General features: G+C 34.5%; 1 protein-coding gene across 4 annotated transcripts in view; it reads left to right on the top strand.

Annotated features, from left to right (window-relative positions):
* EDEM3 (ER degradation enhancing alpha-mannosidase like protein 3) overlaps positions 1-23,594 on the top strand; it is a 69,831-nt gene that overhangs the window by 31,132 nt on the left and 15,105 nt on the right. For 2 of the 4 annotated variants that reach the window (XM_044267287.1, XM_044267284.1), the window contains exons 7-18: positions 1,112-1,246; positions 3,552-3,657; positions 8,999-9,096; positions 10,695-10,820; positions 11,047-11,130; positions 12,328-12,411; positions 12,933-13,057; positions 17,164-17,329; positions 17,624-17,778; positions 18,643-18,796; positions 21,114-21,305; positions 22,713-22,878. In XM_044267287.1, the coding sequence (XP_044123222.1) occupies positions 1,112-1,246; positions 3,552-3,657; positions 8,999-9,096; positions 10,695-10,820; positions 11,047-11,130; positions 12,328-12,411; positions 12,933-13,057; positions 17,164-17,329; positions 17,624-17,778; positions 18,643-18,796; positions 21,114-21,305; positions 22,713-22,878 (1,591 nt within the window). Of the gene's footprint in view, positions 1-1,111; positions 1,247-3,551; positions 3,658-8,998; positions 9,097-10,694; positions 10,821-11,046; positions 11,131-12,327; positions 12,412-12,932; positions 13,058-17,163; positions 17,330-17,623; positions 17,779-18,639; positions 18,797-21,113; positions 21,306-22,712; positions 22,879-23,594 lie in introns of all 4 variants that reach the window. The other 2 variants (XM_044267285.1, XM_044267283.1) reach the window with 1 other exon arrangement.

Raw genomic sequence — 23,594 nt, 5'->3', positions numbered from 1 at the left:
CTCCTCATGTCTCACCTACATTTCACTTTTGTCGTTTGTCTGTTGGTGGTGACTGGGTATTATCCCTGTCTCCTTGCTTCCTAGAGTGTCAGTTGGGCGCTGTTAAGGTAATAGGCTTACCCAGCACTTGATTTCTGCAGATAAGTTGAAATATGAATTTATCTGAACTTCTCCTTACAGAGTCTGAATAATAACTGATCTGGAAACATTTGTATTTGATGTTTTTGTTTATTGTTATATGAAATCCTTGCTGTATGCTTGCTCTTTTTTATATTTATTTAGACTGCGGAAGACCATTCGAGTTTTAATCAGTTTCTGGTCAGTTTGTTTCTGGTTAATCTAGGTTTATAATGTAATTTGGCTGTCTTTGAATTATTAAGAAAATACTCCTTTGAAAAAATTTTCTTTCTGTTGCTTGATAGCCTGTCAGCAAGGCAATATACTCTACATTTTAAAACTTTTAAAAGCTGTAAACAAAATTTTAATCTCCTTTTGAATACATACCATAACTTAATCAGGTTTTTTTTTTTTTTTTTTTTGCTGTGAAGGACTAATATAGTACTGGTTTTTCATAAATTCTCAAATTTCTTTTAGAGCTAGTCTAGTTTCAAACTGTTCAGAGAATAAAATTGTTATAGAACTAGGTATTTTGCCTATGTAATTCTTTTTTTTTTTAAGATTTTATTTATTTATTTGACAGACTGAGATCCCAAGTAGGCAGAGAGGGAGAGAAGAGGAAGCAGTCTCCCTGCTGAGCAGAGAGCCCGATGTGGGGCTCGATCCCAGGATACTGGGATCATGACCCGAGCCGAAGGCAGAGTCTTTAGCCCACTGAGCCACCCAGGCACCCCCCTATGTAATTCTTACATGGGTACTGAATTTTGGTCTCATTAAGGAAGGAAATAAATGGAAACTTTCTTACCCCATGAATATTATATGTGTAGAATATTCTTCTCTAGATATTAAATTGTAAAGTCACAAAGATCATCAGATTTCAGTGATGAGATATTTTATGATGATTTGATGAAGAATCTTGATTGAAAAGTAATCTCTTATCCAGAAGCCATTTTCTGTTCATAGTTGCTAATGATAATCTTCTGGTTTTATTTAGATTAATTTAAAGTTTGGTATCAGAAAACCAGAAGCTCGGACTGGAACTGAGACAGATACCTGTACAGCTTGTGCAGGTACCTTGATCCTTGAGTTTGCGGCTTTAAGTCGATTCACAGGAGCAACAATATTTGAGGTTTGCTTTTCATAGTCTTTGATCTCTTGGGTATTGGGCGTAACTAACTTTATATCTTTTTTTTCATTGTTCAAGTATGAGGATTATCAGTTAGAGGATTGCTATCATTTTATGCACTTTTGTTTAGATTCCATTATACGGTTTTTGTCAAAAACCTAGAAGTCATTGTGAGGTAGATATATATTAATACAACTGCATTTTTCACATTCTATAAATGTTTAGGTTTATTCTTAGGAGATTTCTAGCCGTATTATATGAATTTGATATCACAGATGTCTTACATGAAAAACTGTTTGTTTTGTTATACTTCTAGATGATCTGTTGCATATCTGAGAACCTCACTGAAACAGTATAATTTTTGCACTTGTCTTGATAGTCATATCTGTAAGTTTGTTTACCTCCAAGGTTAATGTTATTTTTTATCCAAAATACTTAATATTCCCCAAGTAATTTGTTATAAACTAGTTATGTCTCACACTTTAATTTTATCTATATGTTTAAGCAAATTGTTGTGTGGAGTAATATCACAAAACACCCTCTTTTTAAAAATATGACTTGGGAAAATTTTTAAAAATTCAGCAAATGGCACACATAAAGCAAGCAAAACTAGGGAATATATATTAGCGTTAGAGACATTGGATCTGAGTGTAAGTAAAATAAGTCAAGTGGTCTTTGTGTATCTGTATGTTCAGAGTGTCAAGGACAAATTTATCACGTTTGGTTTGATTTTATTCTGTACTTTGCTGATGTATTTTCCTTTCATTGAAAAGTATAGTCACTTTTGCCCAGTCTAATTTGAACTACAAACTCTGAGATACTGATGCATTTATAGGTTAGGAAAGTGAGACTCAAAGAGTATAAGATGCACAGTTATGGATGAATGAGTAAAATTGAAATTAGAATCCAAGCCTTTCTAAATTCAAAGCCCATACTCTTTTCACTGGTCTATTTTGTACTTATGAATAAATCTATTTGGAAATTATGATGTTTTTAACTTCATGAATATACATTTATTTTAAGAGAAGCGACACGATGCATTTGACAGCATCGATCGAATACAGGGTTGGCAAACAACAGCCGCGGGGCCAGATCTAGCCAATGCCTATTTTTGTGAATAAAGTTTTATTGAAACACATCCATGTTTATTTATTTATTTGTATCTATGACTGCATCTGTGCTGAAGTGACAAGAGTTGAGTAATTGTGACAATGACTGTATGGCTTCATAATGCCTAAAATACTATCTGGCAAAATGACTTTTGATCTAACATATAAAGAGCTCTGAATTCTCATATTGTTCTGTAATTCAGTTTTAAACTTCGGTTAAATCTTTGATTTCACTGGGCTTGTTTTCTTAGCTGTAAGATAGGAACAGGGAAATATAATCTTTATGAAACTTTCTGGCTCTGAAATTAATAGCATTTAATTAAAGCCATAGTCTGCTTTGTTTAAAAAAATCATCATAAATAAATTGACTTAAGAGCGAAGACTGTTTTATACTCTGTTCTTAAATCTGCAAAGTGGCAAATTGGTTTAATGATTTTTTTTTTTCTTTTGTAGAAGTGCTTCTCTGTAGAAGTACTTCTCCAATGCTAAGTAGATTCACGTTCCGAAATTAAGTTTAACTTAGAAACTCTGCTGTACATGTCTTAATGCTTTTATGTTTTATAACCTCTTTTTATCCAGACCTAAGAATTTGATCAGAAACTATTTTAATTTCGTGGCCAATGGATAAAAATAAGTGAAAAAGAAGAGAAATGGTGTCATAAGGTTATGTTTGGTATTGTCAAATGAATACTAGTGAATTTATTTACTCTTCACTAACAAACTTGTATGCTGTGTAAAAAGTGGGTTCTTGAAATGCCCGTTTGTGTTTCAGAGATGACATACCAACTTTGGAATTCTCTAAATAAGAGTCTGTGAGGAGATTTTCACTTTGTATTTAAGTGATAGAAATTACTTTAAGAAATGCATTTAATTATGGCCGCAATTAATATAATTTTTTAATACATGTATATGAATGTGAACTTGTACTACTAATCTAGACGAACATGAAGGTCTCAAACTGAGATCACTGCCACTAAATAGTATTTTTAGACTCATTCTTTTTAACTAGGCTTGATTGGCTGAAAAAGAGCCAAGATTTGACTTGTAAAGAAATTTAATGTATATTATAAATGATTATCATAGGAATTTTATGTAATCCTTAAAATATTCTATGAGCCTTTGACTTTTGTTTCTTTGTTTCCTGTTTGCCAGAGACATGCAGTTCTTCTAGTATCCTTTTTTCTTTCTTTTAATTATAGGAATACGCAAGAAAAGCTCTTGATTTTCTCTGGGAAAAAAGACAACGAAGTAGTAATTTAGTGGGTGTGACTATAAATATTCATACTGGAGATTGGGTAAGAAAAGGTATGTAAGTTGGGCGCTTTCTTTTTTTTTTCATGTAAGTTGGGCTTTTTAAATCAAGCCTTCACATCCTCTGAATGGGGAAGAAAGGATTTTTATTTGTTAAAATAATCTTTGGGATAGTATAAAGCATAGTTTTTCACCGGATTGCTGAAATTTTAATTTAACCTGATTTTCTTCTTTGGGACCCCAAAATAGCACATTTATTCTAGATGGACTTACTGTTTTATTTCATACTTTAATTGATATAGCATTATAGATATGATATGGATGAAACACTAGAACTAGTTTTCTTGAGAACTAAAGAATCAGAATACCTCAGTTGTCTCACATTAAGAAGAAATCTATATTTAATAATGTTATCACTAGATGTTATTGAAATGAATTGGAATCATGAGACAAATGTTACATGAACAAACAGGATATAGAATTATGTAAAGAATATAATTTTATCTTTATAAGACACGCTTATAGAGCATAGGTGAATGGAAATATACTAGAATATTTATTCTTAGTAAGATTTTTTTTTTTTAAAGATTTTATTTATTTATTTGACAGAGAACACAAGCAGGCAGAGAGGCAGGCAGAGAGAGAGAGAGAAGCAGGCTCTGCACTGAGCAGAGAGCCCGATGCGGGGCTGGATCCCAGGACCCCGGAATCATGACCTGGGCTGAAGGCAGAGGCTCTTAACCCGCTGAGCCACCCAGGCGCCCCAGATTTTCTTATTTTTTGTCTATTTAGTATTATGTAAGTTTTTTTCAAATTTTATGTAGATGGTTCTTGAAACTAATCAGAATTCTGGTTTCAGAATTCTACCATTTCTTTTCTGTTTTTTAATCTGCTTGGAACTCAAGTACAAATTAATTAGTCAGAATTCATTTTAAATTAATCCTAATCCTTGTCCTAATCCTAATCCTAATCACTGATGATGACACACTCATCATTGGTCTATGCATGGCCCATTTTACTTAATCCTTTTTTTTTTTTTTTTAGATTTTATATGACAGACAGATCACAGGTAGGCAGAGAGGCAGGCAGAGAGGGTGGGGAAGAAGCAGGCTCCCCGCTGAGCAGAGAGCTCAATGCAGGGCTCAGTCCCAGGACCCTGAGATCATGACCTGTCGTGAAGGCAGAGGCTTAACCCACTGAGCCGCCCAGGTGCCCCTATTTAATCATTTTTAATAAGGTAATAAGGACCCGCAAGTGGACCATTACTTGATGACAAACACTTGTGTGTATGATCCTTGACTCCACTTCTGCAGTCCCATACCTCTGCCTTCTCTAACTGAAATAGCATTCTTATCTTCTACTGATCATTTGCTTTTAATAAAGTTTTATTGCATCGTATGTACTCTTAAAAAGAATTTTTTGTTTTGTTTTAAACCTTATAAAATCATATCACATCATGCATTTGAGACTTTTTTCACATAATGTATTGCTAAGATTCATGTATAATGTTGCATGAAGGTGTAGTTGGTTTTTTTTTTTGACTGCTGTATAATATTTTATTGGATGAATCAATCACAATCTGGGCATTTAGATTGTTTCCTGGATTTTACTCTTATGAAAAGTAGTGCCATGAATATTTGTATATTTCTTCAAGAGTATTTCTTGGTTATGTATGGAAGAGTAGAATTTTTCTATAGGTTTCCCTTTTTTTAATATTGATGTTCTTGTATTTTTTGTTTTTTCTGTTCAGTTGTACTTTTAAAAAAATACTGTTGATACTATATGATATTGATTTCTATGAAAACTAGCCATTAAAATTTATTGACGTTTTCTTTTTGGCCTAGAACATGGCCAGGTTTTTTTGTTTTTCTTTTTCCTTTCCCCAGATTGAGAGAGAGAGAGAGAAAGGTTGCATGAATGGGAGGGGCAAAGAGAGGGGAAAAGGGAAAGTGAGACTCTGGCAGGCTTCCATGCTCATTGCAGAACCTAGTGCAGGGGCCGATCTCAGGACGTGACCTGAGCTAAAACCAGAGTTGGATGTGCCTAACCAACTGAGCTACCCAGGTGCCCCAAACATGACTGTTTGTTTGTTTTGTTTTGTTTTGTTTTTTTAAAGATTTTATTTGTTTATTCGACAGAGAGAGATCACAAGTAGGCAGAGAGGCAGGCAGAGAGAGAGAGAGAGAGAGGAGGAAGCAGGCTCCCTGCTGAGTAGAGAGCCCGATGCGGGACTCGATCCCAGGACTCTGAGATCATGACCTGAGCTGAAGGCAGCGGCTTAACCCACTGAGCCACCCAGGCGCCCAACATGACTGGTTTTTATGAACATTTTGCATGCACTTTAAAAAGTTTGTATTTTCTCATTCTTGGATATAGATTTCTGTATGTGTCAATTTGCTGATTTTCTGTTTGCTTGTCCTACCAAGAATTAAGAAAGGTAGATAAAATTTCTGACAGTGGTAGTGGACTTATTAATATCTCCCTGTAGTTTTGTTTTGCTTTGTATATATTTTTGGGTGCATTAGTCTGTTTTATTAGGTACATTCATTTAAAATACCTCTCTCTTCTTAGTTGAGAGAAATATTTTTGTGTCTTTTGTTTTAAACATACAAATGATTTAAAGTATTTCTTCATTATGTAGTGATCACCTCTAATAATGTTCTTTGTCTTACAGTCTATTTAATCTGATAGTAATACAGCTACATCAGCTTTATTTTGCTTAATTGCCTGATAAATTTTCTGTCCTTTTACTTTCAGTCTTTGCAGGTGCCCATGCTCTGAGTATAACTCTTATGAAATTTACAGATTGTTTTAAAAAGCCAATTTGTCAGTATTTGTCTTTAAATTGGTGATTTCAGTTTATTTACATTTACTTCTACTTTTACTTCTTTTTTTTATGTATTTCTATTTACTTCTATTTTTAATATATTTGGGCTTATACTATCTTAATTGTAATTTCAGTGTGTTCCACCTTTCCTGTTTTCTCTTTAATCCTTTTGTTATTAAATGAAACCTCTATTTACCTCCTAGTAAGACATGAACTTTAGCATCTCTCCTACCTCTTGTCACCCCAACCTCCACCCCTCGTTTTGTTAATATTATGTAGTTATTTAGTTCTTATTCACTGTGAATATGTTCTTTTTCCTTTTGGTCTTAGCGCAGCCCTCTTTTCCTTTCTTTAAAGGTAACAAACCAAACTGTCAAGGTATTTGGTCACTTGTACCTTGTGTATTTATTGCTAGCAACATCTGGTAAATTTGTCTCCCTTCTTATTTATTTATCCTTGTTTTCAGTAGCTTTTAATAGTTTCTGAGGCCTTTTATACCTAACAATGTTATTATGCTTTCATATTTGAGTGTTTGGTTGGATATTTATAAAATTTTCTATTTAAGTTCTTTTCCTTCAAGTCTTTGAAAATACAATTCTGTTGTCTTCATACATCATATTAAAAAATGAGAAATATTCTGATTTTTATGCCCTTATGTGTGTGATCTATTCTTCCTCTTTGGAAGACTAGGAATATTAAAAGCAAAGAGAAATTTCTAAAAATGTGTCTGTAATTTTAGGAGTAGACTTTTCTTTAGCTCTCCTTTTGATATTCTGTGGGTCCTTTCTCCTTAAAATCTTTGTTTTTAATTGCTGAAAACTGGTCTTATTTTTTTAGATATTCTTTTCATTTTTATTAATCTCTCTTTTTACACTTCCTATTAACTAAATCAATTCTGTTTCTCTGCTCCATATGTCTTATCTTTATATTTTCTTTTTTTTTCTTCTGCCTTCCTTTCTTCTGGAAGATTGCCGGATGTGATCTTCCAATTTGCTGATCTCTGCCTCAGCCTCATCCTTTCTGCTATATGTCCCATCTGCTTTATTGTTTTAACTGTTTCATTTTTTATTCTGTATATTTATGCCTGGTTAAAATATTTTTCTTGTGTGGCACCTGGCTGGCTCAGTTGATAGAGCATGAGTTCAGTCCCCATGTAAGATGGAGAGCTTACTTGAAATTTTTTTTTTTATTATTTTATATTGTTAGTATCTTCCCTATCTTTAGTATGTCTACTAGGCTAATTTTAAAATTAAATAGTTTAAAGTAAGTGTGCCTGTTTTGTTATTTCTTCTTCTGATAAATTCTCATTCCAGCACCTTCTTTTTATTTTTAGTAAGTCATGCTGCTTAAATGTTTTTGGCATATAAGTTTATGTTCCTTTTTCACCTATTCTGTGAGAAGGTCAGATTCCAATCCCTGTCATCCTCAGTGATCTTAGGGATGAATTCTAAGATTTTTTAAAAAATATATCAATGCTTGGACCCCAGGAGAGTCTGATTTCATTGATGCTGCATGGTCCCTGGGTATAGGGATTTCTAAGATTGTAATTGTAGTTGTAATTTAAATTGTAAACTCACCAACCTCAGAAATTACCGGGAAAGGTAGGGGAAAGAATATCTAAAATTAGTTCCCACCTCTTTTGTTCAATTCCTTATGCAGGGTTTCAGTGCTGTCCTGATTTTACTCCTGAGGAGAACTGAGTTGTAGCAAGTGGAGGAGGAGGTGTGTCTTAAGATAGTGGTTTGGGAGAAGCAAGAGCCAAGCTCTAGCAGTTTCCTTCCTATTTGATTCTTTCTTAGTCATGTCCTGCTGCCTTCTGCTCCAGGCCAAAACCACCCTCTCCCTACCTGCCCTGCCCATGCTGCCAGGCTTCTTTTGGTTTCCTTTGGTTCTCGGTGATGATCTTGGAGGAAGTTGCAGCAATTAAAATTGGACCCTCCAAACAGCAGCAGTCTTGATTTCATATCTACTCTAACTTTAAAGATTGATGTCTTACTGATTAAGGATCTAAATGTTTTTAAAAACGTATAATGGTCCTCTCTAATGTTTCCTTTTTGGAGTTTCTCACTGAGAAAATGAACTTTGAAAAACTTCTTAGAACTATTATCTCCTGCTTTTAAATAAGACTTACGTAACGAGTTTTGCAAAGTAAGATTCTTTTTTTGTAAATATACAAACATCAGCAAGGAACCATTGTTACTCATATAGTCGGGTTAATATTTCTATAAATGTTGAACTTTTACTTTAAACAGTTTCATGTTTAGACTGACGTTTCATTCTTTTTTTTTAAAATTAGTTTATTTGATAGAGATCACAAGTAGGCAGAGAGGCAGGCGGGGCGGGGGGATGGGGGAAGCAGGCTCCCCACTGAGCAGAGAGCTTGACTCAGGGCTCGATCCCAGGATGCTGAGATCATGACCCAAGCTGAAGGCAGAGGCTTAACCCACTGAGCCACCCAGGCGCCACTGACGTTTCATTCTTAGTGTACTCCTATCCTCACTTATACTTTGTCAAGAGGTTTTAAGACTTGTTTAATAAAAACCATGTTTATATGTATTTTTTTCATAGATAGTGGAGTTGGAGCAGGGATTGATTCATATTATGAATATCTATTGAAAGCCTATGTCTTGCTTGGAGATGACAGTTTTCTGGAAAGATTTAATACAGTAAGTTGATCTAATTTTATAGTAACTTTAGAGCCAATTTTATTTGAGTGCCAGATTTTGATAGAAACTGAACTGAGTGACAGTTGGAGAAATAATCTTTTTAAAATGTGTATTGGTTTTTTTGTCAGTATTCCCTGATGATGTTGGACAAGGGCAGGACAAAGCTACATACATTCCAAAAATGACTTTACAGAGTAATTTTATTTTCATCTCTTTTCAGAAGTTTTTGAGTTCTGCCAGTAAGCCATAAAATAAGTAGATTTGAGTTTACCTAATCTTTTATACAAGGAAGTGAATTTATTGGAATAAATTACTAGTTATCTTTCTCCTTTGGACTCCTAATTCTTGTTGAAATCTTGGAAATTTGGCCTAGTCCTTGATCACACCAAGCATACAGGGCTTTGGAGATTTAGGGAAACTAGTGAGTATTCATTTCAAAAGCAGGTCAATAACTCTTTTTAAGTCTGGGTCAGAACCACAGGCATATTTTTAGGGGAGAAAGGGAGGGATTACCTGATCGAATTGCCTTTGTAACTGAAGCAAATTGAAATCAGTACAGTAAACTCATCAGCTATATCACTGTATTCTTTTTAACATCATTTATAATTTCTTTGTGCACCCATCAGTTCACCCACATTACTGTGAGACAGTATGGTATAGTGGCTAAAGTAGGAGAGTTTGTCCCACTTGGGTTTAAATCCTGGTGTACCACTGGTTTTGTGACTTTGGGCAAGTAACTTTACACTATTTAATTCTGTTACTTATCCACAAAATGGGAATATTAGTATTATCATAGAGTTATTGGAAGCATTAAATAAGCTAGTGCATTTGAAGTGTTAAAACAATGCCTTAGCATCTAGCAGATACTCAATAATATTTATTAAATAATAGATGAGTTAGGAAAAACCAGTAAGAGACCTAATAAGTTGCCAGTTGAATACTTTAAAAAAAAAAAAGATCACATATTATTAGATTATAACAAGATTTTTTTTTAAGTGAACCAGGACAGGTTTTTTTTAATTGGCTCATGGATTGACTAACAGCTCAACCTGTTTTTGTCAAATCTGAGAAATACCTAGAAGGTAAAAGAAGGGGAAAAAGAGTTTTTAAGAATATAAAAGATGTAGCAGACTGTAAGAGTGGTAACAGTAATTAGATGCATTAACTTAAGTAGTGGTGAACTCCACCAGAGTATTACATTTAGCTGAGAAGGGACCAAACTCACTATACACAGGAGAAAAATGCAACTAATTCTGTAATACAGAAGCCTATAACTATATTTTAAGAGGACATAAGAGCATTCTTTGGCCACAGCCATGGGCCATTCCCACAAGACAGCAATAGGATCTCCCCTCAGAAGATTCTTTATTAACTATAGTCTTTAATATTCTTCATCAGAATTAACACAGGGGAGTATATATACTATATTTTAGAAAGATTTCCATATAGAATAATTTAAATATTTACATAGTTAATAAGTAAATGTATTTATATATAAATTCAGGTTAACTTTCTTCACAGTGAAATTTAATTACTGTTTTTAAGAATAATACATCTTTTTTCATCTACTTTCATGAACACATATTGTGATCTTCTAGCACTACGATGCCATAATGAGGTACATTAGTCAGCCACCTCTTCTGCTTGATGTACACATCCACAAGCCAATGCTGAATGCTCGAACTTGGATGGATGCTTTGCTCGCCTTTTTTCCAGGTTTGCAGGTAAAAAAAACAAACAAAAAACAAACAAACAAACCCCACACCAAAAAACCTGTGCTTTTAAAGTATTAACATAGAATAACTAAGTGCATATGTGATCTCTAAAATTGAGTTACCAAAATGGAGTCACATTTTAAAATTAATATACATTTTTCTGTTTATATAATGACTCTAGATAAAGTCAACTCCTATTTTATTAGGTAATTTTGTTGTTATTATTGACTTCTAGGTCTTAAAGGGGGATATTAGACCTGCTATTGAAACTCATGAAATGTTATATCAGGTGATAAAAAAACATAATTTCCTACCAGAGGTAAGCACATCATCTTTGGAATTCTAATTTACATATATTATAAATTGCTAATTTAAAGATAGCAAATGTTATCTTCAGGATTGGTTTATTCTTTCCTATTTGTTTTTTTCCTGCTTAAATAGTTTATTTAATTGAGTATTTTTTGGTTTATACAGTACTATATATATTTTTCCTTTTTCTTATGTATTAAGAGAAGTCTAATTTAAGGTAATGCTGACCTCTGTGATAAAAGAAAACAACCCAAATTAGTATTTCTCAGCCTTTCCTAATCTGTGCCATTACATACATATTTTCTCGTTCTAACTTTTACATATACCCACCAACTAGAGAGACTTTTTTTTTTTAAATATTTTATTTATTTATTTGACAGACAGAGATCACAAGTAGGCAGAGAGGCAGGCAGAGAGAGAGGGGGGAAAAGCAGGCTCCCCGTCGAGGTGAGAGCCCGATGCGGGGCTCAATCCCAGGACCATGGGATCATGACCTGAGCCAGAAGCAGAGGCTTGAACCCACTGAGCCACCCAGGTGTCCCTAGATTGCTTCCTTAAGTGTTTGTTTGAGAAAGTATGGTTTTATTAGACTTCAGATAAGTAGGACTGTGCATTGTAGAAAATTCATATCCACTGAGAATAAACCAAGGTTCAACTAAATACATCTTATCACAGATGAAGTTTTATTTGGTTCCCATAAAGGTTTTGGTTTTATTTTAATCTTTTTTTTTTTTAAACCAGTTGGCTCTGTTAGTGAATAATTTCAAGTGAGACTAGTTTTATTTTTAAATAATCCTTGTCTCACTCTGCAGAGGATTTGAGATTGTTACAAAAGAAAGAATATACTAAAATGCTAAAATAGAAATAGAACAAGGGACTTAATAATTAAGAGGAAAAAATGGAGATAAGGAAAAAGAAGAAAACACAAAGACCCATTTAGTAGCATTACTGAGTTTCATAGTTTTCTCTAAGCTTCCTAATAGCCAAAATGATCATTTACAGAAATACTTTAATTGCTAAAAATAGCACTTTAGCAAAAATGAATTATGATTTAAGCGATGAATATTTTCATTTTATTGATGAAAATTGTTACCAATATTTTAATTTTTTACTTTCTTATGGTCTAACTAATATACTGTATACTCTGGAACCAGTCATTTATTTTTTAATCACATTTCTATACCTGTTTATATGTTGTTTTGTCTAGGCATTTACCACAGATTTCAGGGTCCATTGGGCTCAACATCCTTTAAGACCAGAATTTGCAGAAAGTACCTACTTCTTGTATAAAGTAAGCTCTTTTACCTCTCTTTTTGCTGTTTAGTCCCCATTCTCTGTTGGATATCTCACTACCTTGTAATAGTTATTGGGTTTTCAAAGTCCTTGTTTTAATGTTATCATGATTGGATATGTTACGGTTTTCATTCATCTAGACCATAATTATTGAAAGATAGAAGAATTGACACCTAAGTTTTGTGTCTCTTCAAAATATTTACATAAACATTTCTAAAGAGAGAAATGTTATATTTTAGAGCTGCTTTCTAAAGCATGTCTCTTACCTTTTTGGGCTTTGAAAATTTTATCAAAGGGCTGAGAAACGTAATTGGACAGCTTTCCAGTTATGTGTTTAAGATATTCCATAAAGCAAATCCCTGGCTTATTTTCAGAGCTAAGTTCTGTGTAACATATACTCCAGTGCCTGATACAATGCCTAAGCACCTAGTAGGTACTCAATAAATCCCTGATAAATGAGTGGGTATATGGTAATATATAAGCTATATATATGTATACATATATTCTCCTTTTTAATAGGCTACAGGAGATCCTTACTACCTTGAAGTAGGGAAAACACTTATTGAAAATTTAAATAAATATGCTAGAGTGCCTTGCGGATTTGCTGCCATGAAGGATGTTCGTACTGGAAGTCATGAGGACAGGTAAAACAATTCCTAACATCCCCTTTCCTCAGGGTAACTCTGAAACAACACAAAATACAACTCTTAGAATTCAGATACACTTAATGCTTTTACAAAAGGTTCTTGAAGATGCAAAAGGTAGTTCATTGTGTTTATATTTTAAACTCTTGAATGGGTTTATTTAAAATTGTTTGAACAGTTTGTATTTTTATCATAGTGCCTGGCATATAGTAGGTGCTTAAATGATTTTTAAGTAGATGAATAAATAAATGTTAAATATCAAAACCTTGGTATTAGGAGTATTAGGAATGCGGGGAGGGGGTCCTGTGTTAATAGTTTTTATATTATGTACAATGTTTGAAATTATCAAGATGATGATGAATGATCTGGATAATGATTTTTGCTGAGTCAAGAATTCCTCAAAGCATATCTTGGTTAATGTGTGTATTCTTTCTTATTCTGTTGCCGATTTGAAGGGCTGGGGAAGACCATTGTCAATTTCTCTTTCATCGCATATCAGTTAGATGTGGATGGCATGAAATACTCAAGCTGTAAAAAGCATACTTTGGTTACTGTGATATTCACTAACATTACAGTTATTCCAGGATTACTTATCTGGTTATTTTAACCATCCAGAACCTAGCAGCACATCTGTAATGAACACTAACATTTGTTGATTTGATTACCAAATTTTCATTTCACAGGTGTTTATGAAGTGTTTTATGTGCCAGAGTTATACTAGTTTTTGAGGATTTAAGATAGAAGACATGTCTTTTCCATCTTTGAATCACTGAGAGTAGGCAGATAAAGAGATGCTACTACTTTGTATATGTGCCATGAAACGAATTAAAGATTGGGATATGACAGTCCCTGGAGGGTTTCTGGAGGCTTCTGTATCATCCTTCAAGGTAAGGATGAGAAAACAGTAGTAAAAGGAATTTCAGGCAGAGGGGTAGAGGCAGGTGAGACACAGCCCTCATCATCTACTCAGAGCTGTCCTTAGTCCTTCACTCGAGAGTAATTAGATAATAGTTAATGAGGCTTGAGACCTACTTCCCTGATCGTAGCTGGTGAGAAATGGATAGGTTTTGGAAGTAGGCATGTAGATACCAACAAGAAATGAAAGCAGATAGGCTGTGTATTTATTTTTAATATTTATTTACTGCTGTCTACATTTTGGGCACTCTTCTGATTAAGCCCCTGCTTTGTTTAATTCCTTTGATTTTGACAGCAACCCTCTGAAGTGTAATTTCTGTTATAATCTCATTGTGTAGGTGAAGAAGCCAAGGCACAGAAAGATTGGGGAACTTACTGAAGGTCGCACAGTTAGTAATTAGAATTCTTATCACGGCAGATTGGCTCTTGAACGCAGTGCTATTCTGACAACTCATGCAAGGAACAAAATAATTAAGCACCTCCTGAATGCCAGGCACTGCACTTACGTGTGGGGATGGGAAGAGAAATTAGAACCCATTCCTGCCCTCCCTTGACTTGTAGTTAGTGAAGATAAGTATGTAAAGATACAATTACAACCACATGATTTGTGCTATAGTAGAAAAAAGAGTAACAGGTTGAGGAATTACAGAGCAAGGCATGATTTACTCTATGTAGAGAGTTCCAGTTTTGTAAATTTAGCAATCTATTTTTACCTATAAATATTCCTTATATGACATTGTTTCTAGACCGTTCACTGCTGCCTTTGCCCCAGTCTGATTATATTCCAGTATATAGAGTATCTCTTAAAGTATCATGTCCAGAATTAGCCATCCTCAGGATGTGCCTGGCAAAACATCACTGTTGGAGAACAGGTTGTGAGGTCGCTAATTTTCCGAGCAGCTGAAGGGCTTTAGTCCTCCATCCAGCCGAGGATCAGGGCTTCATCAACTCACTGTTCCTCGTGGCAACATTGTATCTCTCCTGCATTTGGCCCATCAAAAGGTCGAGAACTACTAATCATCATTCTGTGTTACCAGAGAAGCTTTAGATTTTGAGCAGCTTTATTATATTCAGCTCACAGTGAGTTTGTGGCCAGTTCACTTCAGTTACTTAACTGTGGCCTGACAAATGGGTATTCTCCAACCTGCTTTTAAGAAAGCGATTTTTTTTTTTTTTTTTTTTTTTTGGTGTAAACTTAGAACTTTATCCTTAGCTTAGCAAAATTTGATTTTGTTGGGCTGTTTGAGTGTGTGTGTTTCTAGACCTAAAAGGGAGTTTGAATCTCATCTCAGTCCTCTAAGATACTACCTAAATTACCTGTTTTCAGTGATCGGCAGTTTAGGTAGGCATACCTTAAAAAGTTTCCATCTAAATTGTTGGGGAAGAATTCTGGTTTGGACCATGACTAGTATACCTTGTGGTGTGACATTTGAGGGCTTTCAGGTTGCAAGTTTTTTGCATCTGGTTGCTTATTCCCTTACAGATCTGTCAGTGCTGTCCCCTGGCTCACCAGCATACACACATACAATTTTCAGAATGGGAATATCTGTATGTTCCTTAATGATCACTGAAAGAATATAAATGGCAAAAAGAATATCAAAAATCTTTCCTAAGACACTTCCCTGCTTGCCCATCCTAAGATAACCACTGTTGGCAATTTGATAAACAGTCTTCCAGATAGTTTTATTACATACATGTTTGCATTCATGTATATATTTATGGTTTTATAATACAAATCAGATTATCTGATATGATACCCAGTTTGCTAGCCTTACCCAATTTGTACTGTAGTGATTTTACCATTTCTCTATTCTAAGTGTTTGCTAACCATCTCTTTCATAGTAAGTTCTAGAATTCGCCCAAAAATCAACACCCTGCTCATCAGTCTACGGTTCTCAAGGTAGCATTTGCTCATGATAATAACTATCCCCCAGAGAAGGTTAAATTATTATAAGTATATTGCAGATTGACAGGAAGTGTTTTATCTATTCTGAAAAGATTAACATATAAAATGTTCAAAAAAATTTGAAAGATTACAGGTGAGTTGTTCTAAAACAAACATTTTGTATAGGAAAAATAATGATAGCTCTGTTTTTGAGCTCCTACATATGCCGGGTGCTGTGCTAAATATTAAATGTGTAGTATCTCATTTAGTCTTTACCCCAGTGTTAGACATAGACATGCATTATTATGTCCTTTCCAGAAAAATAAACGGAAGCTCACAGTCCTTCTATAATATCCTCATGATTCTACAGCTAGTTGGTGGAAAGTCTTCTATTTCCAAAGCCCAAATCTTTACCTCTGTGTTCCATTGCCTCTCTAGTTCATTCTTTAGTAATACTGTTAAAACTTGCTTTTGACTTAGTAAATGTTTATTGAGTGCCTACTGTGTGCCAGGACTTGTGCTTGGCTGGAGGTGTGAAACTATGCTGTCTGTCCAGTAAATTACAAGTTATTACTGCCAAAACCTAGTATGCTTTGGGAGGTAGTAAATGTGATAAATTCCATGTTACTATAACTCCATCTAACAGCTATGCCCTTTTTCTGCCACTTTTAATTTTATTAAAGCCTTTTTAAAAAATGTTAATTAAAACATTATAACATTAAATAAAGTTGCATATATTTTTATCCCCTTTGTTTCTTCTCTGTTCCCTTTTTGATAAGTATTTAAAGATTTACAAAGTTATAATCGTAGTCCCTGTGATTTTGTGCTGTACTTTTTTCATGTAATTTTTTTGCAAGTGATTTCCTTTACCTTTAAAGCCTTCTTATCACTTAAATGGCTACATAATGAACTCCATCAAAATTGTCTTACTTTATCCAGCTTAATATTAATTGAATTCTTGTATGGCTCTCAGTGGTAAAGTTTACCTGCATTACCTCCCTGCTGTTGGTTCTCTGTAGAAGACATGGAAAACTCTCCTTCGTTGGAAGGCCAATGGGAAAAATCTTGTCTGTACTATTGACAAGATTTAATGTACCTGTGTGGTAGGCAGCCCCTCTGATGTTTTTCATTCCCTTGGAATATGCTTTGAGTCAAGACTGTTCCATTGGGGAACAGATAGATACTATAGTACTTTGGACATCGGAATTGGTATAGACTTGTTCATTGACCTTGACTCTGTCTGTTTCAGATAATTGGCATTGGATATTTTTATGTTCTTAGATTTATTTGTGACTTTTTATCTCAGGATGGATTCTTTCTTCTTGGCTGAGATGTTTAAGTATCTTTACCTGCTATTTGCTGATAAAGAAGACATTATTTTTGACATAGAAGATTACATCTTTACAACAGAAGCTCATCTGTTACCTCTTTGGCTCTCTACTACAAATCAGAGTATCTCTAAGAAGAATACAGTAGGTTATGTTTTTTAATTAAATGTCTTTTTCTCTTTTATGTGGTTATTTTTCCAAGTGAAAAATAATTCATGAATAGAATTCAATAAATATATGTATGGCAGGAGGAAAAGTACACTTGATATTTTATTTTGTTTTCTTACAGTTTTATCTTATATACACTTATTGTATTCTTGTTTTATTATATTGTTTATCCTATACACGCTTAGATTTCACTTAATGTTTCATATAAACATGCTATAATGTTTAGTAAAATAATGATTTTTATTTATGTAACATTCTTTTATACTGTAGACCTCAGAATATACAGAACTGGATGACAGTAATTTTGACTGGACTTGTCCAAACACTCAGATTCTCTTTCCTAATGATCCGCTGTATGCTCAGAGTATTCGTGAACCCTTGAAAAATGTGGTGGATAAGAGCTGTCCTAGAGGCATCATCAGAGTGTAAGATGTTTTATTTCGTACTTGTTAATAACGAAGTTAATTGTTAGTAAATGACAGAGAGTGTAAGGAACATATCACGGCCAAGAAGATGTTCACTTAGACCAAAAACATATTGAAGTATGTAGTTATCACTAATGAAAAATTATTCATTGGTAAAGTTAGATGGCAAAGTTTATTCTGAAGTAATGTCTTTCTTATTATGGAAATTTATTATGGTGATTATTTTGTTTAATGAACTGTTAATAGTCAGTGGGTGGCATATAATAGTTAACTTCTGTAGTTCATTATACTTCCACATATCTTGTTTATGTAGGAAGTATTTTTCCTTTAAGCTATAGTTTCTATGTAGTGAAAATATAGTTTCTTGTTTCATTTGATTTTGTTTTTTGATGAAGTACTGATTCTTAGTTTTTAAATAAAATTTTTTGGCTTAATGAGTTCATTTTTTTCCTAAATAGTTACATTAGAAAGGCCATCAATAAGAAATTAAAAAAAAATTTTTTTAAGTGAGTGTTATTATGCACAGATAGAAATGCTGTTTTGCTTCCTTGTTTTTCAAGGAAGAAATCAATAATAACAAATCCCCAAGCCAACCTTTTCTGTGCTTTCAGATGGTTATAAGGCTGTTGACTAATACAGACTTGTAGATAATATACATGCTTTGGTAACTGTAAAATATATTTGACTATGCCACTTAATAAACTAAGTTATATATGAGAAAATAGCTGATTCCAGTTTTTCCAGTTCCACTAGTTCTAAAACTAGCAATTTTGCAAGTATCTAAAATTATTTTTATTTGTCTTAGGTTTTTCCCCAGTTCTGATTTGTAGTTTTTTAAGCCTTGCCTATAATTACTTTTAGCAGAGAGGAGAGTTTCAGGAGTGGAGCTAAACCCCCTCTGAGAGCCAGAGATTTCATGGCCACTAACCCTGAACATTTAGAAATCTTGAAGAAGATGGGGGTGAGTTTGATTCACCTCAAAGATGGGAGAGTCCAGTTGGTTCAACATGCAATCCAAGTAAGCCATTGCTGTACTAATTAGATACCATCTCTGCCCTTTTTGGTCTCATCAGCTTTCATAAGATAATGACATTTGGCTTTCTAAAAACTTTTAATATGTGATTTAAAGTTAGAGAATCAGAATTTTAGGATGTGGAAGTATCTTGGAAAGCCATGTAATTTGGCCCCTTCCTAGTGTAAATCAAATGAACAATGAATCTTGGAACACTGAAAAAATAAAATTAAATTAAAAAAAATAAAACATCAAAAAAAATCACGAATAGGTTGGGTAATTTGCTGAAATCAGTAGAGTCAAATGTAGGGCTCAAGTTCAGAGTTTTTTGTTTCTCAGCACCTTGTCTTTCCACCCTTTACAGCAAATCTTAAAAGCTAGTAATTCATTTCAGTACCTCTGTAGTTTACAGTATTTTAGTTTCCAAAAATCTTTTATTTTATTTTTATTCATTGTGAAAATCAAAATTTGCAAGTATTTGTCTATGCCTAGGAAAAATAACATACCTTTTTGAGAAAATTCTATTGTTTTTTTGCTTTAAAAGATTTCATAATACGAGACCTTTTAATTTTTCAGTTTATTTACCTTATTAGTATATTGATTCTGAGAAAAAACACAGTTTGCTAAAGAATTTCAACATGGTATCCCTTAATCTCAAATCCAGCCTTCCCACAACCTTAGTTTTCCCTCTGATTTCTTTTCTCATCTCTGTTGTCATTATCAGTCCTTTCTTAAAGAGTCTTCGGCCTGCTCCCTTATGTTTCACTTACTGTCACTTCTCAGTAGGGAGAGCAGCATCTCTAGTGACATTTTCACTTACGCCACCAATGGCATAACTACCACCCAGTGACCTCTTAATCCTTATTTGATTAATTTTTTTGTAACTGTTGACTGACCCTTTTTAAAATATACCCCTTTTTTGGCTTTCAGGGCATTCCAGGAACATATAACTTTTCTACTTTTCTGTTTATTGCTTTGTGCGTTCCTTTGGAACTTTCCTTTTTTGCCACAGCCACTCAATGTAGGCGCTACCAGAGAGTCTGGATCGCACCTCTTTCTCTCTGTATTCTTCTTCTGCAGTCACATCTGTTTCTGCAAGCTCAGCTGTCGTCTTTTTTTTTTTTTTTTTTAAGATTTTATTTATTTATTTGACAGAGAGAAATCACAAGTAGACAGAGAGGCAGGCAGAGAGAGAGAGAGAGAGAGGGAAGCAGGCTCCCCGCTGAGCAGAGAGCCCGATGCGGGACTCGATCCCAGGACTCTGAGATCATGACCTGAGCCGAAGGCAGCAGCTTAACCCACTGAGCCACCCAGGCGCCCTCAGCTGTCATCTTTGTACATGTGATTTCTTAGATGTACGTAGGTAACACTGATTCCTACCTATACTCTTAAATTCAGCTTTAATCTGCCGGTCATATGTATGACATGTGTCTGCATCTCAGTCTCAGTCTAAACCTGGATTATCTCTTTGTGCCCCAACCTCAGTCCATTTCTTTTCCTTTTTGTTTGCCATCTCAATACCCCTAGCATCATTCTCTTTAAGTCACCAAACCTGGATGTATCTAGGTAGTCTTGAACTTGTCTCTGTCTCCAAACTTCTCTCTGTTCTGTCTTATCCTCTAACTTTGTCAAGTACAAGTAACTTTTCCTGTTAAGTGTCAGGAATCCACCTTTTTTTTCCACTAAGGTAGGCATTCTTCAGCTTTTCCTCTGTTAAGACTCAATTCAAATATCATTCTCTAAATATTTCCCAGATCCACACTGGAAGAATCAAACATTCCCTTGTCTGTGCTGCTAGTCTAATTTCCCACATGAGAATTTTATCATAGGTAAATTTATATGTCTGTATCCTCTAGATACAAACTTCTTAAAGTGAAAGACTCTGTCCCCAGTTCCTAGTCCATTGCTGGGATCTTAATAGAAGCCTGATACATATATTTTGAATTTAGTGTGATTATTGGCTCATAATTCCAAAGAAGTAAAGTATGGATCAGTATGAGGTTTATTTCTTAAAAGGGGAAGCGGTGGAAAAAATCAAGCAAAGTAAACATTTCAGCATTTGGTGGAAGTCCAGTTCTCAATTTGTATCAGAAGGGGTTTGTAGAACAGTGAAGGAGATGTTGAAAAAAATTACAAATGTACTTTCAGAAAATATTTCCAGAAGTAATATTTTTAGAACAAATCAGGCCATAAGTATTTGATAGGGACTGAAACCGAAAGGGGAAATTTTAGAGTAGGTTATATAGTGCATTAGTATTTAAGACATCAGAAAGTTGAAAGTTTTCATTTCAAAAGGATAAAACTAATCTGTTTTTTTCCCTAGGCTGCTAGTTCAATTGATGCTGAAGATGGGTTGAGGTTTATGCAGGAGATGATTGAACTGTCAAGTCAGCAACAGAAAGAACAGCAGCTACCTCCACGGGCTGTACAAATTGTTTCCCACCCATTTTTTGGCAGGGTAGTGTTAACTGCTGGACCAGCTCAGTTTGGGCTAGATCTGTCTAAACATAAAGAGGTGTGTACACTTACAATATGCTTGTTGAAACTGAATGTATTGCGTAAGTATTGTCTCATTGCTTAGTCTAATTTAGTAGTTTCAGTTTGTTAAACCTAAATATTTAATCTACTAAAACCCAAATATCCATTCTCCCAGATTAAAGCAGATTAAAGTTAAAAGCGTATCTTGAAAATTTTGAGTCATAATTTATGTATACAACATGCTTAAAATATTTTACTTAAAATGTTGTTCAAATATTGTCCAGTTCTTGGCCTGTTCTGTAATTTGGTATTTTAATTTATCTAAAAATGGTTTTTTGGACTTTTTAGCCACTACTAGAACCTTTCATTGAACAGAAATCTAACTTGGAGCTTTAAGGTAGAACACAACTGAAACCAGAGATGCTCTAGCTCAGGTGGCCATAGAGAGCATGACACTGTGGTCCCACCAAGCCAACTTGGAGGGCCACTAAGCTAGCCCAGCCCCTTAGTTTTAATGTAGGAAACAAAGACCTACATTGTTAAACAGTTCACACATTCATGTAACTAGTTGCTGAGTTGGGGCCAGACCCAAGTTGCCTGATCATTTAAAGCCAATGCTCTTTGAACTCCATTCCCTCTAACGGAGACCTTCTGTGTGTGTGTGTACTGTAAAGCTCTAAACGTTTATAGATTGACTCATCCAGTCAAGCGCTCTTTTTTGAGTCCAGGACTACTGTATTCTAGGCCCTGTTTTAGATGTTAGCTGTGTGTGTTGTTTATGAAGCTCGTGCAGATCCTGCCCTTGTGGAGTTTGCATTCTAGGAGAGAGAGGGATATTCAAGTGTCTTTATGTTGGTATCTTTAAAATCAGTTCTCGGATGGATTAATCATTCTAGGAAGAGAGCTGCTTGCAGATTCATGTAGATTAAATCCATTTTTTCCCCTCTTTCAAAAATTTTTTCTGCCTATAATGATGGTTTAAAAGTGGTTCCCAGCTATTTTAAGTGTGGATGTGGGTATGAGGTGAATCTGCCTATGAATTCCAACTTTACCACTTACTAACATTGTGTCTTTGAGCAAATTATGTAACCCAAGTCTTAGTTTCCCCATAGGTAAAATGGAGATATTCTATGTTTTTTTCTTAGAGTCATTATAAAGATCAGCTTTAGTAATTTATGTTTTATAAACTGTATTTATGCTTTATATACAAATATATATATGCTCTATATGCTTTAAAAAGTATGTTTTATAAACTGCAGAGCACAGTAAAATGTTGGTTGGGTACTATGATTTGCAAAAGTGTTCAAAACAAAAACTTTTTGCTAAATTTATACTGGATATGTTATCATTAGAAATGAAGTAAAGCTCTAGATGGTGAATTGTATTGACTAGAGAGTGATTTGAGAAGACAAAAGGATATTTAACTTCCTTCTATTTCTGACAGACAAGAGGATTTGTTGCAAGCAGTAAACCATACAATGGTTGTTCAGAGCTTACTAACCCCGAGGCAGTGATGGGAAAAATCGCTTTGATACAAAGAGGACAGTGCATGTTTGCAGAAAAGGCTCGCAACATTCAGAATGCTGGTGCCATTGGGGGCATTGTTATTGGTGAGTATTCCTCTGTGCCATTGGGTTCACTGGGAGGAGATCATTTTTAGGATTTTTCCTTGTGTTTGTCAAAATGTTAGCCGAATTCATCACATTATTTTTAGTTCACCAGACAGCATAATGGGTGGGTAATCCAGTGACTCTCTTAAATAATGTCTGTGTCTTGTATATCTTTTTTGAAAGTCTAGATTTGGGTTTCTGTATATTAAGGCCAGTAAAAGTACTTGGGGACAGATAAGAACGTGGGGGCACCCCAAAGCACCCAACAGCATGGATAAGAAAATGTACTTTCAGATCCAAAGCCCTCTAAAGGCAAGAATTACACTCTGCCACCTCCAGTGGGAAGCCATTAAAAATACCCATTCCTCCACAAAGATGCAGGCTTTGGACTCAAATACATCGGGGTGCAGTTCCTGGCTCCGCTGCGAGATCATGGTGTGACCTTGGCTTGGCTTTAGTTTATTGGTTTATTCAGTAGACTATTTTTTGAGCTCTAGTAAAAGTGGTAATAAATATCTTTCAGGTGGTTTTAAGGTTTGACGATAATATATACAAAATTTCTTAGTATAATAGTTTACATATCATAGGTATAAGCACTAGTTCCTAGCAAATTTTTATTTCCTTGGGTCTTTTTCCACTGAAATTACAAACTCAAATCATTTTACCTCTGTATTTCAACCAGTGTGTTCTGCTCTTTTATTTTTCATAGAAAATCA

The sequence above is a fragment of the Neovison vison genome, chromosome 10, assembly GCF_020171115.1.
Source record: "Neovison vison isolate M4711 chromosome 10, ASM_NN_V1, whole genome shotgun sequence".
In the NCBI taxonomy this organism is placed as follows: Eukaryota; Metazoa; Chordata; class Mammalia; order Carnivora; family Mustelidae; genus Neogale; species Neogale vison.
This window is presented reverse-complemented; position numbering and strand designations above follow the sequence as displayed.